General features: G+C 37.6%; 1 protein-coding gene across 4 annotated transcripts in view; it reads right to left on the minus strand.

Annotated features, from left to right (window-relative positions):
* The window catches only part of cacna2d2a (calcium channel, voltage-dependent, alpha 2/delta subunit 2a), a 132490-nt gene that overhangs the window by 80243 nt on the left and 34747 nt on the right, over nt 1–17500 (minus strand). For all 4 annotated transcript variants that reach the window (XM_056749912.1, XM_056749911.1, XM_056749910.1 and 1 more), the window contains exon 3: nt 15555–15671. In XM_056749912.1, the coding sequence (XP_056605890.1) occupies nt 15555–15671 (117 nt within the window). The remainder of the gene's footprint in view (nt 1–15554; nt 15672–17500) is intronic.

Raw genomic sequence — 17500 nt, forward strand, 5'->3', positions numbered from 1 at the left:
AGCTCTGATCCCTCTCCATAATTCTTCATCTCTCTCTCTCTCTCTCTCAAGATTCAAGATTCAAGATTCAAAGGAGCTTTATTGGCATGATAAAAGAAAATTTACATTGCCAAAGCACAAGATTAAATATAAACATGCAGAAATACAGATTAAGATCAAAAATAAAATAGAATAAAATTAAAAGTCTATAAGTAAAAATCTATATATATACACATCTCAATATAAACAGAAAAACAGTTTTAATTAAAGTTCTCAATAAGGGTGACAGTGTCAGTTTGTGTGTGTTGTCCTGTCAGTGTTGTGTTGTGTTGTGCTGCTTGTTCTTTGGTCGTGGCAGGACTTGACATATCTTGCAGCCAGGTTTGAGCTTCTTGACTTTTCTCCCAGTATGTATGAGATCTTGTCCTTTTGTTGAAACTGGTCAAAGTCTTTGTGTAAGTTTGTAAACTGGGGGAAGAATGTTTCTCTGATGTGTGTGTAGTTGGGACAGGAGAGGAGAAAGTGCAGCTCTGTTTCCACTTGATTGTGTGTGCAGTGTGGACACAGTCGCTCTTCTCTCGGTGTCCATGTGTGTCTGTATCTGCCCGTCTCTACAGTGAGCTGGTGATCACTGAGTCTGTACATGCTCAACACTTTTCTTAGTTTAGGGTCTGATACGCTTGTGAGGTATTCTGACACTTTATATTCTCTCTTTAGTGACAGATAGCATTCCAGTTTACTTTGCTGAGCTGTTGCTTCTGTCCAGTGTTGGAGATATTTCTCTTTTTGTCTTTTCATCATTTGGTTTAGTCTGGCTGGGGTTTGGGGTTGACTTGGGCATGTTTGGGGTTGTAGAGTTAGTTGTGAGATCAGTTGGATGAAGGGGTTTCTCTCTGGGCTCAGCTCTTGATGGCTTAAGGCTTTGTGATGGAGTGTGTCTGTGTCGCTGTTCTTAAGGTGTGTGTAGAATTTTAAAGCTCTTTTTTGTATTTTAATGATTAGAGGATACAGTCCTAATTCTGCTCTGCAAGCATTGTTTGGAGTTTTTCTCTGTACCCGTAAAATGTTTTTACACATTTCTGTTTGCAGAATCTCTATTGGGTGTTTGTCCCATCTGGTGAACTCTTGGTTGGCGAGAGGACCCCAAACCTCACTTCCATACAGCGCGATTGGTTCTATAATTGATTGTATTATTTTCAACCAGATTACGGTTGGGATGTCAATTTTGATATTCTTTTTGATGGCGTAAAAGGCTCTTCGTGCCTTGTCTCTCAGGTCATTCACAGCCTTGTTTAAGTTTCCGGTGTTACTAATGTTTATACCAAGATATGTGTAGTTCTTGGTGTGTTCTAGGGGCACGTTGTTTAGTTTGAAACGGTGATGTTGATTTTGGCTACTGGGCTTTTTTTGGAATATCATGACTCGAGTCTTCTTCTCTCTCTCTCTCTCCGTCTGTCTGTCTTCAGTTCATTCACAGTGAGATGTTTCAATCGCTTCAGCTCTGTTTAAGAGGATCTGTAACAGGCCTTTCTAAAATCATTCATCCTTCCCTACATTTATATAATATAAACTTGAGCAGCTCGCCGCAGGACTCAACAGTGTGGAAGGACAGAAGGACCTGCGGACACACCGACACATTCATGAAAACATCATTCAGATGTCCTGGATCACAACATTCTTCTGAACCTTCTCCTTCTTACAGCTCATGAGATGTGATGGAGTTCTCAGTTGTGTTTTATTTACTGTAATTCATCACGTGAGATCTGCTTTATATGTAGTATTTCTCTCTTTCAGTACATTCAGTTTACATCAGTCCATTAACACATGCAGAGAATAACTTTAAAACACTATTCTGAATAAATGAGTCTCTCTTCATAATGTCATGATAAAGAGAAGCGTTTGGTAGAGACACCTGACATTCAGTCATTAATTCAAAGTAAATGAAGCAGTTTAAAGCGTCCATTAGTTTAATGTGTTAACAGCGTTAATGTGAGAAACGTGTCAGACAAACACACGTTTTCATGCAGAATGAAATGTGTTTTTTGTAGTGATGTTTGGCGCTGTATGTATGATCTCTTGAGAGGAAACACATAAGAAGATTACTGCTGCTCAGCCCACAGGATTTGAATGGATAGGATGACAACAGTACACCAGTTACTCTATAATTATCACATCTAATAATACAGTAATTCTCTTCCTTAAAGGGGGGATGCATGAATTCTGACTTCTTTACAATGTTAAACGTGCTGGCTTCTCATGCTTGACATGGTCAACTTGTCAAAAAGCAAGTTGGACGTATGACATAGTATTTCTGTGCTCGATACACTCCCCCGGCATTCGTTTGGGAAAGTTTTTTACAAACATGAAAAGCCGTTTCGAAACAACTTTTCTTAGTCACTTATTGGACAATTCTCTCGTAAAATAACTCCCACGGCAAGGCGAAAGAAAGAGCCCACCCACATGTCAACCGACAATCGAAAGGAAGACCCGTTTACTGTCAAGATTGAACAATAAAGCCAAATATAGATTAATGCTGCACAATTCACAATCCCTTTGATACAGAGGCATTTGGGTTACTGCATCATGATAGAGCAGGTTTTTATCATTGCCAATTAATAATTATTGTATATGAGAGATGAGCTTCAGAACCGCATGATCGAAAGATATTTCAGACATTTCAACCCAAACTGAAAGAAAAAAAAGAGAAATTTATGTCCATAAATCAGGATTTTCTTTATGACTTGAACAGAGACAGAGATCTCCAGCAGTCTAACCTTGACAGAGAGAGAGAGAGAGAGAGAGAGAGTCTTCTGACAAGCATCTGGCGGCTGTAATAATTTGGGAAATAATCTGCAGTGGCAGCGGGCCAACAGACTGACTGCTTCAACACACAACACATCCATCTCTCCATTCAAACCCAGCCTTCCATCCATCACAAACAGACAGAGAGAGAGAGAGAGAGAGAGAGAGAGATGATCTACTGAAAGAATACAACCACACGTATGCATTAGTGCGACACACTTTTACACCACCTGTTGTGTGTGACGAAAAGGGGGAACACACTAGTTTAGTTTAGTTGGGTAGTATTGATAAATCTAGATTTGCTCATTTATATTAACATCAGAAAGGTTCAGAGCTCAGGTTCGGTTCACAAATCTCAGAGTTAAACCGTAGTGTGATGTGTGTGTGTGGTGCTGGACAAACGGCTGTAGACAGGTACAGGCTTATTTTGATAAGCTTTACATAAGCTTGTAAATTTGTAATCAATGAGAGGGATTAATTTGTATTAAAGGACTGAAGACAGTGGAGTCACACACGACCCTTTTATCTTCAGTTACTTGGATTACTGAAGTGAGAGATCTCAAGAGAGAGAGAGAGAGAGAGAGAGAGAGAGAGATGAAGGACAGAAGAGTTCGAAAAGAAGCAAGAGGCAATCGGCACGCTCCTCCACATCCCAAAGGTTATTTTCTCAAGGTCAAAGGTGGCAAACTCTCCTGTAGGCTTTTCTGTCATTACATGGCCGTAAGGCATCAGCCAATCAGAGAGCAGAACTCATTTCTGATGATCATTTAGCAGGCGGTCCGCTGACAAATGCACACGGGCACGTCTACAACACAACAGCTTGAAAATGAGCAAATACTGGAGCGACTGATTTATGCAACATAAATAATTCACTGTCAATCATTACTATAGTCAGATCTTCACCCAGCGAGATACCGACAAAAAAATGTCAAGCTGTCAAACGCAACGCTGGATGACTGTGAGCTTGTGAATGATTGGCTGAAAGAACGTGTGTGTGTTAAAGCTGTCTTATTACGAATTAGGCAAAATTAATAAATGTGTTATACCAGTGGCTCTCAAGGGGGCCCAAGCTGACTTCCAAGGGCCCCCAAAATGACCAATATTTTAAAATTAGACAAAATGATTTTTCTTATTATTTGGCTATTTTTATAATTAATACATATGTAGTAGAGTAGGCGGGGCGAGACCGTGGTTCGAGTCCGGTGAGTAATTGTGAATTGGCGCCAGCTGTGCGCACACCGGGCTCGAATCACGTAGGAGATGGGAGCATAAAAGGAACGAGCGACCGGACCGTCGAAGAGAGAGGACCGGGCCCGAACTTGTGTTTGTATTTGTATTTATGTTTATGTTAATGTTATTGCGCCGGCGGTCGTCCGTGAGGGGCCGCCGGCTATTATTACTTTATTAAATGTTTGTTTAAATGTCTTCCGGTTCCCGACTCCTTCCTTCCTCCCGGGTTTCGGCACCAATGTAACAAATCTCAATAAAAGGGAAGGAAGGAGTCGGGAACCGGAAGACATTTAAACAAACATTTAATAAAGTAATAATAGCCGGCTGATAGCCGGCTGATTCGAGCCCGGTGTGCGCACAGCTGGCGCCAATTCACAATTACTCACCGGACTCGAACCACGGTCTCGCCCCGCCTACTCTACTACAACGTAATTTCCAGTTAATGTTTATTCGGTAGAAATAAGAAGATTTTTTGTGAGCGGGGCATTTGAATGTTGTTGAACACAATGGTGGGCCTTGAAGACGTAATGGTTGAGAGCTCATGTGTTTTACAGTAACTGATGTCTGCTAATGTTCATTCTGAGACAATAGAAAAATTCTAACTTAAACCACAAATTAGACGAGTGGCATGACCTTTCGTAAACAGACTTTGCCGCTGTTGTATTAGGTCAACTGACAACAATCCAATCAATTAAGGGAGGGCGACATGGAGTCCCGCCCTACTTTTTTCTTCAAATTTCAAAATCCGCTTCACTTGGATGTTCGTCACAACATGAAAAAGAAGATGATCGCAACTTCAATATCACGGTGACATCAAGTCTCATCTGCTTCTCAGATATTTCTCCTGAGAAAATGAGTAAGAGATCTCACAAATGTCTCAGAAGAGACGTCAACAGTGTGTCAATCTGAGCTCAGATTTCTCAAGTCTGTAATCACAAATCAATATTATTGAAGATCTCGATATCAGCTCAATCATTTCTCATCACATTTCCTCAAATGCAGATTGTTTTACATCTATAGACTCTACATGTGTTTACACAATGTCCCTCTCATTTGATACTCCTGAGGATCTTAAGATCTAATAACATCAGTCACAGAAACTACTGCTCTCTTCAACATCAACACAACTCAACTAACTCTCACTTCCAGACGTCTCGCATCATGACCTGAAACCTCGTCTGTTCTCATGACTACACATCAGAAATCTGAGGACAGAATATGTAACGTTGAGAAGCGGATGAACGGCTCTAATGATAATTCAGCAGAAGTCTGTGGCCTAAAGCAGCGGTGGGTGGTCGGGTGGGCCGGTGAGATTAGAGGAGGTGAAGCGTAGATTAGTGATCCTGGCGGACAGAAACCCAGACTAACGCTCCAGACGACCTCAGGTCCAGGACAGAGATAACAGCAGCAGGATGAGAGGTTAACACTTCAACTCCTGAGCGTGGACTGCAAATCAAAGCAACATTTATAAAATCATTTCTAAATATTCCTCACTTTATAAATGAAACATGGTCAGAATCATTTTTACTCTTATTCACTGAATCAGACATTTTATTATTCGACTGATGGGAATGTTGTTTCCCAAATGTCCAAAATGATTTTTGCTGCTTGTCCAATTTACTTAACTTACTTAAGTGCAATCAACACAACTTCTGGAAAATTTGGTCACAACATGATTTTTTTATGTTAAGTCATTTAACTGAATCAGTTCATAATGGCACAAAATAAAGGAATTAACATAAAATAGTTACAATAGAGCAGAGGACTTTTATTTCCCAGCATGCTTTTCATATATCTGCGTTTTGAGTGCTATTTTCATAAATTAGTGTAATTTTTTGCATTTTTAAGTAAAAACAAACATTTGTTATTGTTTAATGTTCATTTATCTTTAAGGTTTTGAAGAGTTCGCTATATTTTTTAGTTTTGTGGTGACCATTGTTCAGAAAAGCGTTGCCTTTGGTAAAGTGGGCGGTAACATTTTTAAATTTGAATTTCTTCTTAGTGAAGTTTTGTTTGATTATTCAACAATCTCACAGGAATTAATGATATTCTTACAAACTGTAATCTATTCATTCGTGTTAACTGACACAAATTCCCCCCTTTGTCAATATGTTTAAATATATATATCCAATAATTTATTGGAATTACAACATCATTTATTATGTTTATTTATTATTTCATCAGTTTGTTTTAACACTTTAAAAAAAACCCACAAATAACAACTTTGGTACGAGTCCTGTAATGTGTCTTTAATGAATTCTTCACAAGCGCTTAAAAAGAAATCAAAGGCCGTGTTTGACTGACCCTGTGGTGCCGTTTGCTCATCCCATAACCTTATACATCAGCGACATGTAATGAAGTCCTCACGGCCCAACACACATACATGAGTCATGTTACGGTAATGGTCCTAGTCCTAGTCATGCTGTATTCAGAATATACACACATTATCTGTGTCATTCACACAAAGAAAAACGCAGCCTGATCAATATATTTCTCAGCATTTCTTCAACATGTTCCTCTTGTGTAAAAGAGTGTATAGAGATGCAGATCTGTCATGCACGTGTGGCTGTGAAAATCTCTCTGCATCACACTTTCTATTCAGCACACAAACACGCTTCATATTCAATTGTGAATGGGAACATTTTCAAAAGCCCCATTTCCACACAAAACCACAACAATCTCTTTCAATTGTAGCCTGCAGCTCCGAAAACAACAGACTGAATAAATTCGAAATGCATTCGCCAACAATAATGAACAAGAGAATACTAAACACAATCTTTATGGATTTCAAATATAGCAGCGGATGGTTTAGGATGAAATTGTCATGCCGCACTCATCTTACACTTCATCACGCTCAATTCTGTCTTCTGTATGTATCGTTTACATTCACACGCTCGCTCGCTCGTTCTTTCCTTCTCTTGTGTGTATGTGCGTGATAAACAGATGTTAGTCGGTATCATCACATTCTCATCCGTCCCTGCGGTAATTGCACTTAAACAAGAAGGCCGGCAAAAAACTTTAAATATGCTTATAAACACTAAATTAATACATTTACATTTTTCTGTTCTAACTTACGGGCAAAAAAATTCATCGATGCAAAAGAATAATTTCAGTAATAACACGAATGCTAAATGAAGCGTGATTTCCATGCAAATAAAAACGATTGAATAATTAAGCCATTTAGTAAATATGTCAATGCGTAAAGATGGCGTTAGCATTTCGTGTATTTGCATTTTTAATCCACTTGTACACAAGAATGAACGATGGAGCTGTGATTTCAGTGGCTGACGTTGTGACCCGGAGCTTTAACATCACGATGGCTGCGTTCATTTGTTCTTTTAATGTGAGTGTGGATGCAGGTTTGTGTGTGTTTGAGAGAGAAAGAAAGAAAAGCTGGAGGTGTGATGTCTTCTGCTGCAGGTGCTAACAGACGGATGCTAATGGGCGGTCATATATCTGAATGGCATGTGCTGCGAGGAGAAACTCAGAGAGACGCAACGTGAAATACATATCACAATAAACACACAACCAAACTGAAGACACACCAGAAAACAGTCATCCAGAGGATTCTCTTGAAAACCTCAACACATTTTCCACACCATGAAACACGCTCAAGTGCACTTTAGTATTAGTGTAGTAAACTGCACTAGTAAAATGACATCATACTCCAGTGCTGTTTATCAATACTCTCTTTAAAAAAAGGTGCTTCACGTTTGGTTCCATTAAGATCCTTTAACATCTGAAGAACTTTTCTCTTTCATAAAAGGTTCTTTGTGGTGAAAAAGGGTTCTTCAGATCTGAGTTATTATATTTAAAAATTCTCTTCTGTTTTTAGATTTTACATTTCATGTTAATTTTAGTTAAAGTTTTAGCAATTTTGGTTTATGCTTTTGTGATTTTATAATTGATCTGTTTATTTTCTATGATGCTGTATAACATTGAATACATTTTTATTTCAGTTTTATTTTAGTTTCTGTTTATTATTATAATTTTTGTGCTTTGAACTGATATCTGTTTATTTTTGGGGCAACATTTCAATTTTCCCTTTAGTTAAGTTATTCCATATTTGATTTCATTTCATTGGACAGAAACGTTTACATAGTTTTAATTTTATTAAAGTTAAATAACCTTGATTCAGATGATAAAATGTAAGAAATAAATGATTATTTGAAGAGCCTCTGGATGAAAGCTTCTTTGTGGAACCAAAAATGGTTCTTCTGTCGCATTGCCATGAACAACTTTTAATAGGGTTTGGAATCGTTTTCATTTGATCAATTCCGATTCCAATTCTTCAGCTTATTGATTTAGATTTTTATTGATTCCCAGTTTCGAATCCACAGTTGAAGTAAAACATTTAGATATCAACCTGTTGGCCATTAAGCCTTTTTATTGAAAAAATATCTATTTATGAGCACAGTTTTGTGTATAGATATACATAAAACCATGATTTTTCAGATTTATTACAATTTGTATTAAACTTTATTTAAACTCTGCTTACTATAGCAAAAATACTGTTCATTTTCATAAGGGCTTTTATTGAGACATCAGTAGATCACGCAACGTGTGTACTTCTCTGAAAATATGTACATAGGTTTGATAACAGGAATACAAATTTTTATCTCAATTATCCAATTCCTATTCCTTTAGATTCCGATCCCAAATTGGAATTGATTTTCCATCCCCAAACCTACCTTTTAAGCACCTTTATATTTAGAAGTATAAAGGATAATAATACAGAATACTGTAGAATATATCAACAAAGAGTAATCACTTTAATATACAGTACAACAGTATACTGTAGTAAACATTGTTTAATCAAACCCAATTAGATTTTCTCTCCTCAATGAAATAAAGAATGTAGAATGATGTGTTTGTTCTCTCTTCTCAAACAACCTGAAGATCCAGATGTTCCTCAATTATAAAAAGTACTGAAGACTCTCATTGATGTGTGCTATATCTGAGGCCTAGTTTTTTCTCTCTCTCTCTCTCTCCAAAGGGACCGGAGCACTAAAACAGCCTCATTCTGCACCTGAAGGAAATGGAAATCTAAATGACTTTCTTGTTTTTTTCTTCCACTTCTTTCAGAGGGACTCGTGACCGAGGGGAAGAGAAACTGTTTGCTTTTACGATCCCTTTTAAGTTCGGAGTGGTACAAGGGGGGAATGGATTTACAAGGAGAGAACAAATGAAAAACACTTTTGAGAAATCAGTGCGTGAGTGCATGCAGATGAGTGCAGTGATGTTGTGTAATTGTTTTGCATATCTTATCAGCATTGATGTCACTTTACCATCTGTCACTGTCATTCTTTCATTACCTCCTCCTGATAAAAGAGTTCTCCTGCAGCCCACATCAAGCACATCTCTCCGTCTCCAGCGTCTCTCCACACAGAACGTCTAGAGCGCCGTGTTATTCCCCGTCCTCTCCTCAGAGTAACAGCAGGAGTAATTAATCCTGTGTTTATTTTTAGGGCCGGCAGAAAGCGCAGGACTAAATTTAGCCCGTGTAAAGATCGGAGGGGCACCCAATTAATCCCGGGCAAAAGAACAGACCACCAGACCACCAGATTTGATAAACAAATTGACACAAAACGCTCAGGAGGGGAAACTCTGTGTGTGTGTTATCAGATGACATAACTGCCTCATAATATGTGCAAGGATATAAGAGACGGTTTACACCCAGAAAAATACCCAAGGGAATTACAAGCTCATGCACCAAAGTCAGTGCTTAAGAGAGAAAATGACTGAAAATAACAACGAAATATGTGTCTGTACAATTGAATAAACATGATCATAAGCCCTATTCTGACTGTGTGTTCCCACCAAACGCGAATGAAGCGTAAAGCACGAATGATTTACATGTTCAGTCAATGCAAAGACACGATAGAACATCCTGCAGTGCGATTCGCACGAATGAGGCAGCGTGAATTGAGCGTTTCGGGCGTTTGACGCTCTAGTAGTGACGTGATGATGACGTAGCAAGCGAGTCAAAATGCTCAAGTGTCCAACTATGCACGAATAGCACGATTTATTTGCGCAAGTCGTGTTTGGTCCGAACGCTCTATGACTGGATAAGATTTATATATAAGCCTCCATCGTCTGTCGTCATGTGCGTATGACGTTGCTTTATGATATCATGTGCACAAACATATATATATGTAAGAGATCATGAATATAACTCAAGCCATACAACGATTCTGTTTATTACACTGCTACTTACCTCATAAGTAAGTTATTAAATATTAATTTGAAACATTTTATTACCTCATTTGTAACACATGCAAATCTTCCACGAGGAAAACCAGTGAGGTAATATGAAGAGTCGGGTTCCAAAGTGAGATAACTATGTTTTTAAAAATGTTCAGAAATCATGTCATTTTATTGTTATTCCAATTCATATCAATCAACCTGTAGTTGATTTAAGCCATAATAACTAAATAATATAGCTAACTAACAAAGTAAAACACAATAAAAACATTGACTTTTTATCTCTTTTTGGAACCAAACTCTTCATATATACTGTATATATATATATATATATATAGGTCCGAGATAGTTATTCCAGACCTTTATTCAGAAGGTAAAAGTTGCCATAATCTTTCCCGACATGGTCCATAATTCTTACTGAGATGGCACATTAAAACAGGACTAAAATGACCGTGAAGCTCCCGTAATAATGACTTTACCCCGCCTCCCCATGTAAAACTAATCCCATCCAAATAGGGCTATAAAGACCACAGACCTCCGCTGTAAGTACACCAGGATGTGTGACATCACTATCACACAAGTGACACTCAGACATTTGATTGACAGCTCCTGTTCTGCTCTATCAGCTGTTTCTGGGAAATCCAAACGAAAGACAGGACGGGTGGATGTGAGAAAGAGAGAGACGAACTGAGAAAGAGAGAGAGAGAAAAAGAGAGAGACACACACACACAGCTAAGAGAAGGACAAACACACACACTACTGCAATACTGTTCTTAACATGACAGCATCCCAGACCCGACCATGACATCTGTCACACACACACACTTAATAGATGAGAAGAATGTTGTGTCATTAGCAGGATTTTTTATGTCACACTATAGATCTGATGTATTTGGGACATGAGGTCTGACCTACAGATACCAAAAACAAACATTAACTGAGGAGCACAACTCCCGTTCTGTTCATCCTGGATGAAAACATGAAATATAACATAACTTCTGTTCATTTCAGCTCATAGATGAAAACTGACAGATGAGATAACATTACATGTCACGGGAATAAAAACACACTTTATTTTAATTTCTAGTCACTGGAATTTTGGTCTGGTTTATTCCCACAGCTTTCATAAACTCTTTTTCAGGTGTTATTTCACACTTATTTATCAACGCAGACATTCGTATGAAAACAGGATTTATAACAAGCTCCATTTCTATACATTTGTGTCAGAATTTCCATCCGATCTTTCATTACAAGAGAACAGGTCTTGTGCCGGGTCCTCTCTTCTTTCAGCTACAACCCATCATGTCCTTCATCAGACTCTCCATTTCTCTTAATTTCTCTCGTCTCTTCTGCAGCTCATTTTCAAATCATTGATTTCATAACTTCATTTCCTCGCATTTCCTGATGCCTGAAGGCCTGTTCTCATTCCGGGCCAATTTTCTGTCTCTCTCTCTCCCTCTGTCTCTCTCTCTGTCTCTCTCTCTCTCCTTCTCTCTGTGTGTGTCTGTTGGGTTTGTCTGACGTTGGGTCCTGTCTGCTGACCTCAAAAGCATCTTAACTTTACCTTCCATCACTTCAACTAATAACACTATATTACCATGTTTGTTTGAGTTAAAATTTTACACTATCATGTCTTCTGGACATCTTGATTTTTTTATTAACTCTGGTAAATGGACAGTATATTGTGAAGTACCTTGTAAGGCCGTGTTCACACTTCAGTTCTTTTTAAACAATAATATGTTTTTTAAAGTGGGCGTAACACAGGGTTCCTGCCAATCTCATATGAATCTTGGCTACCTAAAGAGTAGTATTGCATACTTCATATCTTTCAAGAGTATTTAGTTTGATCAAATTTATAAAAGATAGATACAGCTTTATGATTGTTTGCCGAAAACATACGGCACGTACGGGGGGAGGGGTAGACTGAACCAAAGCATGTGCACACCCATTGTCAACAAAACACACACATCAGTTTCACTCACCACACTCGGTTCAAGTCCGTATCTTTTAGCGCTGGGACGGTTCCATATATCAGTTTCAAACCATCTCCAAATCCAGCATTATATCCACAGTTTATATATCATTCATCACCCAAATGCTGTGAACAAACCAGTACGATCGCTGGGGAAGTGTTTCGAGCACAGAAATACTACATAATAAGCAAAATTCGTTTTTTGACAAGTTGACCATGTTAAGCATGAGAAGACAGCACGTTTAACGTAAAGAAGTCAGAATGCATGACACATCGTTGCAGGGCCACTTTAATGTAAAATAAAAAAGAAAATGCAGCAATGTTCAAAGATAGCATTTGTGCACGAGGGCACCTTAGAGAACCAGGCTTCATAGGCAGCGTAACAGAATTCTAATTGATTTATAAACCGAGATTATTTCACATATTAAAAACCTAAAATAAAATTTCTCGCTAGAAATGCATCAAAAGTTATTGAAAGTGAATATACAAAACAAGCGTGAAACCCGGCAGGCATTTAAATTTTTTTGAGCTTGAGCCTCCTCGGCCAATCGCGTTACTTGCCTGTTGTTATGGGAACAACATGTCTCTGTCATTGGTTAGCTGTGAAAAAGGTGGGGCATTTTTTTTTTTAAGTTGGACATTTTCAACCTTAAATACGTCTGAACTGCAGAAAAAGACGTTGGCGCTATAAAAAGCGCTCAGGACTCTTTTCAAAACAATGTTTTTTACTAACACGACCTAAGGGGCCATTCACATTTCGTGTCTAAAATTGCAGGGAAAACATGAGCCGCAAGAGGTGCGCGAGCAGCACTCTGAAAAGTAGAATTCTCGATGCAGCTCGTTTACACCTAGAAAATGTGCGAAATGCGACGGCATCGCTCCCTGTTTGCGCGCCTGCCACACATCTACATTTAAAATAACGAATTTGCGTGCGCAAAAGAAACGAAATGCTAATCGCCCCTAAAAGATATGAAGACGACGACAACTGTATTCATTCCGCATGTCACTGTACCGTGGTGTCACTACAGTAATTTCACTTCGGATGGCTGGTTTACAGTCACTTTCAGTCTGTTAAATAAACACCAGCACTGAATCACAGTTAATCTCACTCAAACACCAATTTATGAGCAGAAATTCTGTGAAGATCCTGCGGCACTTTTCATATGACTCACTTCTCAAGTTTAATAAACACTCGTTTTTCTTCCGCAACAGTCAGAATGTGTTTCCGTCTGTTTTTCAGCTCAGACCAGATTGTGATGACGGTGTTATACTACACTGATGACCAGACTTTACACATCACACTTGTGCATTCACATTTACATTGTACCTCATTGAATACTGCTGTGTTATCATCAGTGTTGGGCAAGTTACTTTAAAAATGTATTACTTATAGTTACTAGTTACTTCTTACAAATAGTCATTGAGTTAGTAGCTGAGTTACATCATTGTCAAAGTAACTTATTACTAGGGAATGTAACCATAGTGTTACTTTTTTTTAAATGTTCAAATATGTCAAATAACTTGGATGACCCCAATATTAAATATGTTAAATTAATGAAATGGAAACTAAATAGAATAAATATTGTACACTTATATTTCAATGTTTCTGTGGGTCAATGTGAGAGACACCTATTAAATGTACTATTTTATATATCAATATATTATTATTGTAAATATGATCATTAATATTCTGGAACAATAAAACACAATAGAATAGTTCAGAACTTTTGCTATTTATTGCACAGACCACAACTGGTCAACAAATAAGTCTAAAAATAAATTATAAGAACTGCTAGACATACTGTACTGTTCTACTTATTTTTTGTAGTTTCTTACAAAGTTTAACAACAATAAGTGCTCTTAATGTTTAAAAACAGATGATCTATATGCAACGTAATCTAATTCACTCTTGTAAAAGCCACGCAGTCGCGCATTTGAACTAGTCCAAAAACACAAACTTGTGGCGTATTTTCACGCAGAAATCTGTGTCCGCATGCGTCTGTGTGTTTCCTTGCAGCAACTGCATCACACAGCAGCACAGTGCGCACACAAGGGTGACGACACACGACTGATGTAGGCTATGAAAACGAAACTAAAGGACATTTATAAATAATCGATCATAAATGGCCCCTGTAGATGGACATAAGAATGTGATTGTGCTAAGCAGGGATATGGAAGCATAAAGGGGAGATGATGAGTTTGTGGAAGGTTAGACTTGATAAACAAACTACTGTAACATCCAGAGCCAGTCAGGTCTCAGACGTTAGAGGAAACTGTCTCAGGAAAACCTCTGTCAAGTCTGTAAAATCGCATTGTTGCTTAGAAAAACATTTGTCTGCTGTACTCTGAGAAATGAAATTAATATTTAATTTACAAGCCCTCTTTTAGAACATCACATTAAAAGTTGGCAGTAAATATGGCTGAGATAACTATGTGCAATTACTGGCAGTACAGTTTCAAACCAGACTTGGCTGTGAAACCAGAAAATATAGTTTTTTTGGATAAAAAATTAGGAATTTTGGTTCCAAAATCGCAAAACTTCGTTATCATAATTGTAAAAATTAATTGTAATTGTAATTCCAAATTGATGTTTTTTTATCAAGTTATGATATTTTTATTTAGTTAGTTACCAGTATTTTATTTAACTTTATGTTATTTATATAACTGAGTTATATGGATAAAATGTAAACAAACCAACTGCAATTTGATTGATAATAATTTGAACGCACAATAAAAAAAGATGATTTTTGAAAATCTTTCTTTCATTGTGGAACCAAACTCTTCATATGCTCTTTATATGAGTTGGAGCCATAAAATGATTAATTTCTTGATATATTGTAAAATTATTGATTGTTATCATTGTGTAATGAAATCTCTCAGTCCATGCAAACAAGTTAATAAAGTTCAAGTTAAGAATGTTGAAGATACTTTTGTATTTTTAAATACATAAATGTTTACATTCCCCATTATTGTTGCACTGCAGGAATAGTGGTTTAAAGGGATACATTTCCCAAAAAGGAAAATTCTGTCATCATTTACTCTCCTTTGAGTTGTTCCAAATGTGTATAAATCTCTTTGTTTTGATGAACACTGAGAAAGATATTTGGAAGAATGCTTATAACCAGACAGATCTCAACACCCATTGACTCTCATAGTAGGAAAAAATACAATAGTAGTCAATGTTGCCCCAGAACTGTTTCTGTCCTACATTCTACAAAATATCTTCTTTTGTGTTCAACAGAACAAAACACTGATATAGGATTTATTTTTTGGATATTCTTTTTTAGAAATTGAACATTTTTCTGATGAAAAGAGACAGCGGGTGGATAACGTAACAGGTGTTTCATTTGTGATGTTGAGCTCTCACCTCCAGTGCTTTACGCTTTCTGCGTAGCAGTCGCGCGATGTCTCTCGCCACGGTGTCCACCAGCTGTTTGGGTGTGTTTCTCACCACATCAAACTGACTTCTCTTCTCGCTGTATATCTGCATGGAACGAAGGTCAAAGGTCAGAGAGAAACTCACAATAAAACCACTGCACACATAACCACAAATCCGACCTCACGAAGTCCTACAAAAGACACAATATTTTTCTGGGCTTCTCTGAACTAACGACAAATGCAATTGATGAAATGTAAGTGAGAAGTGTGGATCTGTGGGTTTAAGGTCATGTAGTTTACACACAATCACACACAGCAGGTGTCCTCTCATCCCCCAGGGTCAGCACTTATCCCTTCCACCCCAGAGACTCCATTACCCACAAATCCATCTGTGTCAAACTGAGGTCCAGGCGTGCGTTCTCAAACATGCTTTGACACAAGCCGTGTTTGATGTGAATGAGGACGGCGTCTGCATCAAGTCACTGGAGGGGGTGTGTGCTAGTTTAAAGTGTGATGCTTGTTATTTCTGGAATACAATTATAGTGCCCTTGATGAAGTCATTAGCCTGTTTGAGAACAAAAATACACAAAGTATCTCACGTAGTGACACGGCTCACTTTGCAAACTCAACTCACTACCTCACATCGACATTTGTGAGTTTTCGCTGAGATTTTAAGTAAAAGATATCGTTTTGAAGTAGAGGCTTGTGTTATTTCTTTAAAAGTACCTGAAACTATTGCGCATTTATTCTTTTCTAGCGCTGTTACATTAAAGGCGGGGTGTCCAATTTCTCATAGCCGTTATCAATGTTCAAATCACCAAAACCGACACCGGTGAAACCGGAACTTCAGATAAAAAAAAACATAAAACCAGAAAGGAAAAAAGAAATAGGGTCTACCAGCCAAATAACCACAGTGATAGTATATATGTTGAATGACATTATGATGTGCTCCTATACACATGCTAAGTGCCGTAAGTGGTATGCTCAGGAACACACACACGTTTTGTTATGTGGCATTTTCTGTTTGACAGAAACATTTGTAAACTGCAGTTCTAAAGCTCAGCTGTAATAAAGAAACTTAAAATGTTTAACATCTTTTCACATCATGAGCATTAAATTATAGAGCGTAGTGATAACAGTATTGATAAGTACCAGTATTGATAAGCAGTATTAATAAAATCTTAACGATACCCATCACTACCCCCAGCTTTCACTTTCATCAGCGTTCGGCTCGACTAATGTCGTCCTGTGCACTGTGCACCTCACTGCTGATCGGCTACAAGCTTGTTTTGGTACTCGGCCGACTTTGTCTAAACAAGCGTAATTCAGAAATCGGACACCCCGCCTTTAAAGTTTTGGCAAGACATTTACAGTTGGCTGAATCTTGGTAATGAAACTTAATTTAATTTATGTTGATGGCTTTTCTATCATTGATGTTAAACATTATTGTAATGATGGGAAAATATCACATACACAAATGTAATGGTGATATTCCTTCTTTAAATTATTGAAAAATTATTGAAAAATTATTTAGCATCCAAAAATATCTTTCCAAAGAGAAACGGTCCCTCTCTGACTTCTATAAATGTATGTCCGAGTCTCTTTAAAATTGTAAATAATTCCTTGCTTCTTTCCCCATTTTGTTATTATTGTATTATCGTATTTGAGGTTTATTGTCTTTTAAAATTATGTTTTGTCTAATTTGTAATAAGGTATTTTTATTCACTATTTGATTTTGTAAACTGTTATTATGGCATTAATGAGTTTTCTCAGACACAACAACTGCCCCCTTCAGGACAACACACTTCATAACAACAACATCCTCATTTAGCACTGTCATCAAAACATTTCAGTAAATAGTTATGCCTATTGATATTTGTCACGACATCATAACAAATATATGAATTCATTATAAAACTGCTTAGAATTCACTGC

The sequence above is a fragment of the Triplophysa dalaica genome, chromosome 6 (assembly GCF_015846415.1).
Source record: "Triplophysa dalaica isolate WHDGS20190420 chromosome 6, ASM1584641v1, whole genome shotgun sequence".
NCBI classification, from domain to species: domain Eukaryota; kingdom Metazoa; phylum Chordata; class Actinopteri; order Cypriniformes; family Nemacheilidae; genus Triplophysa; species Triplophysa dalaica.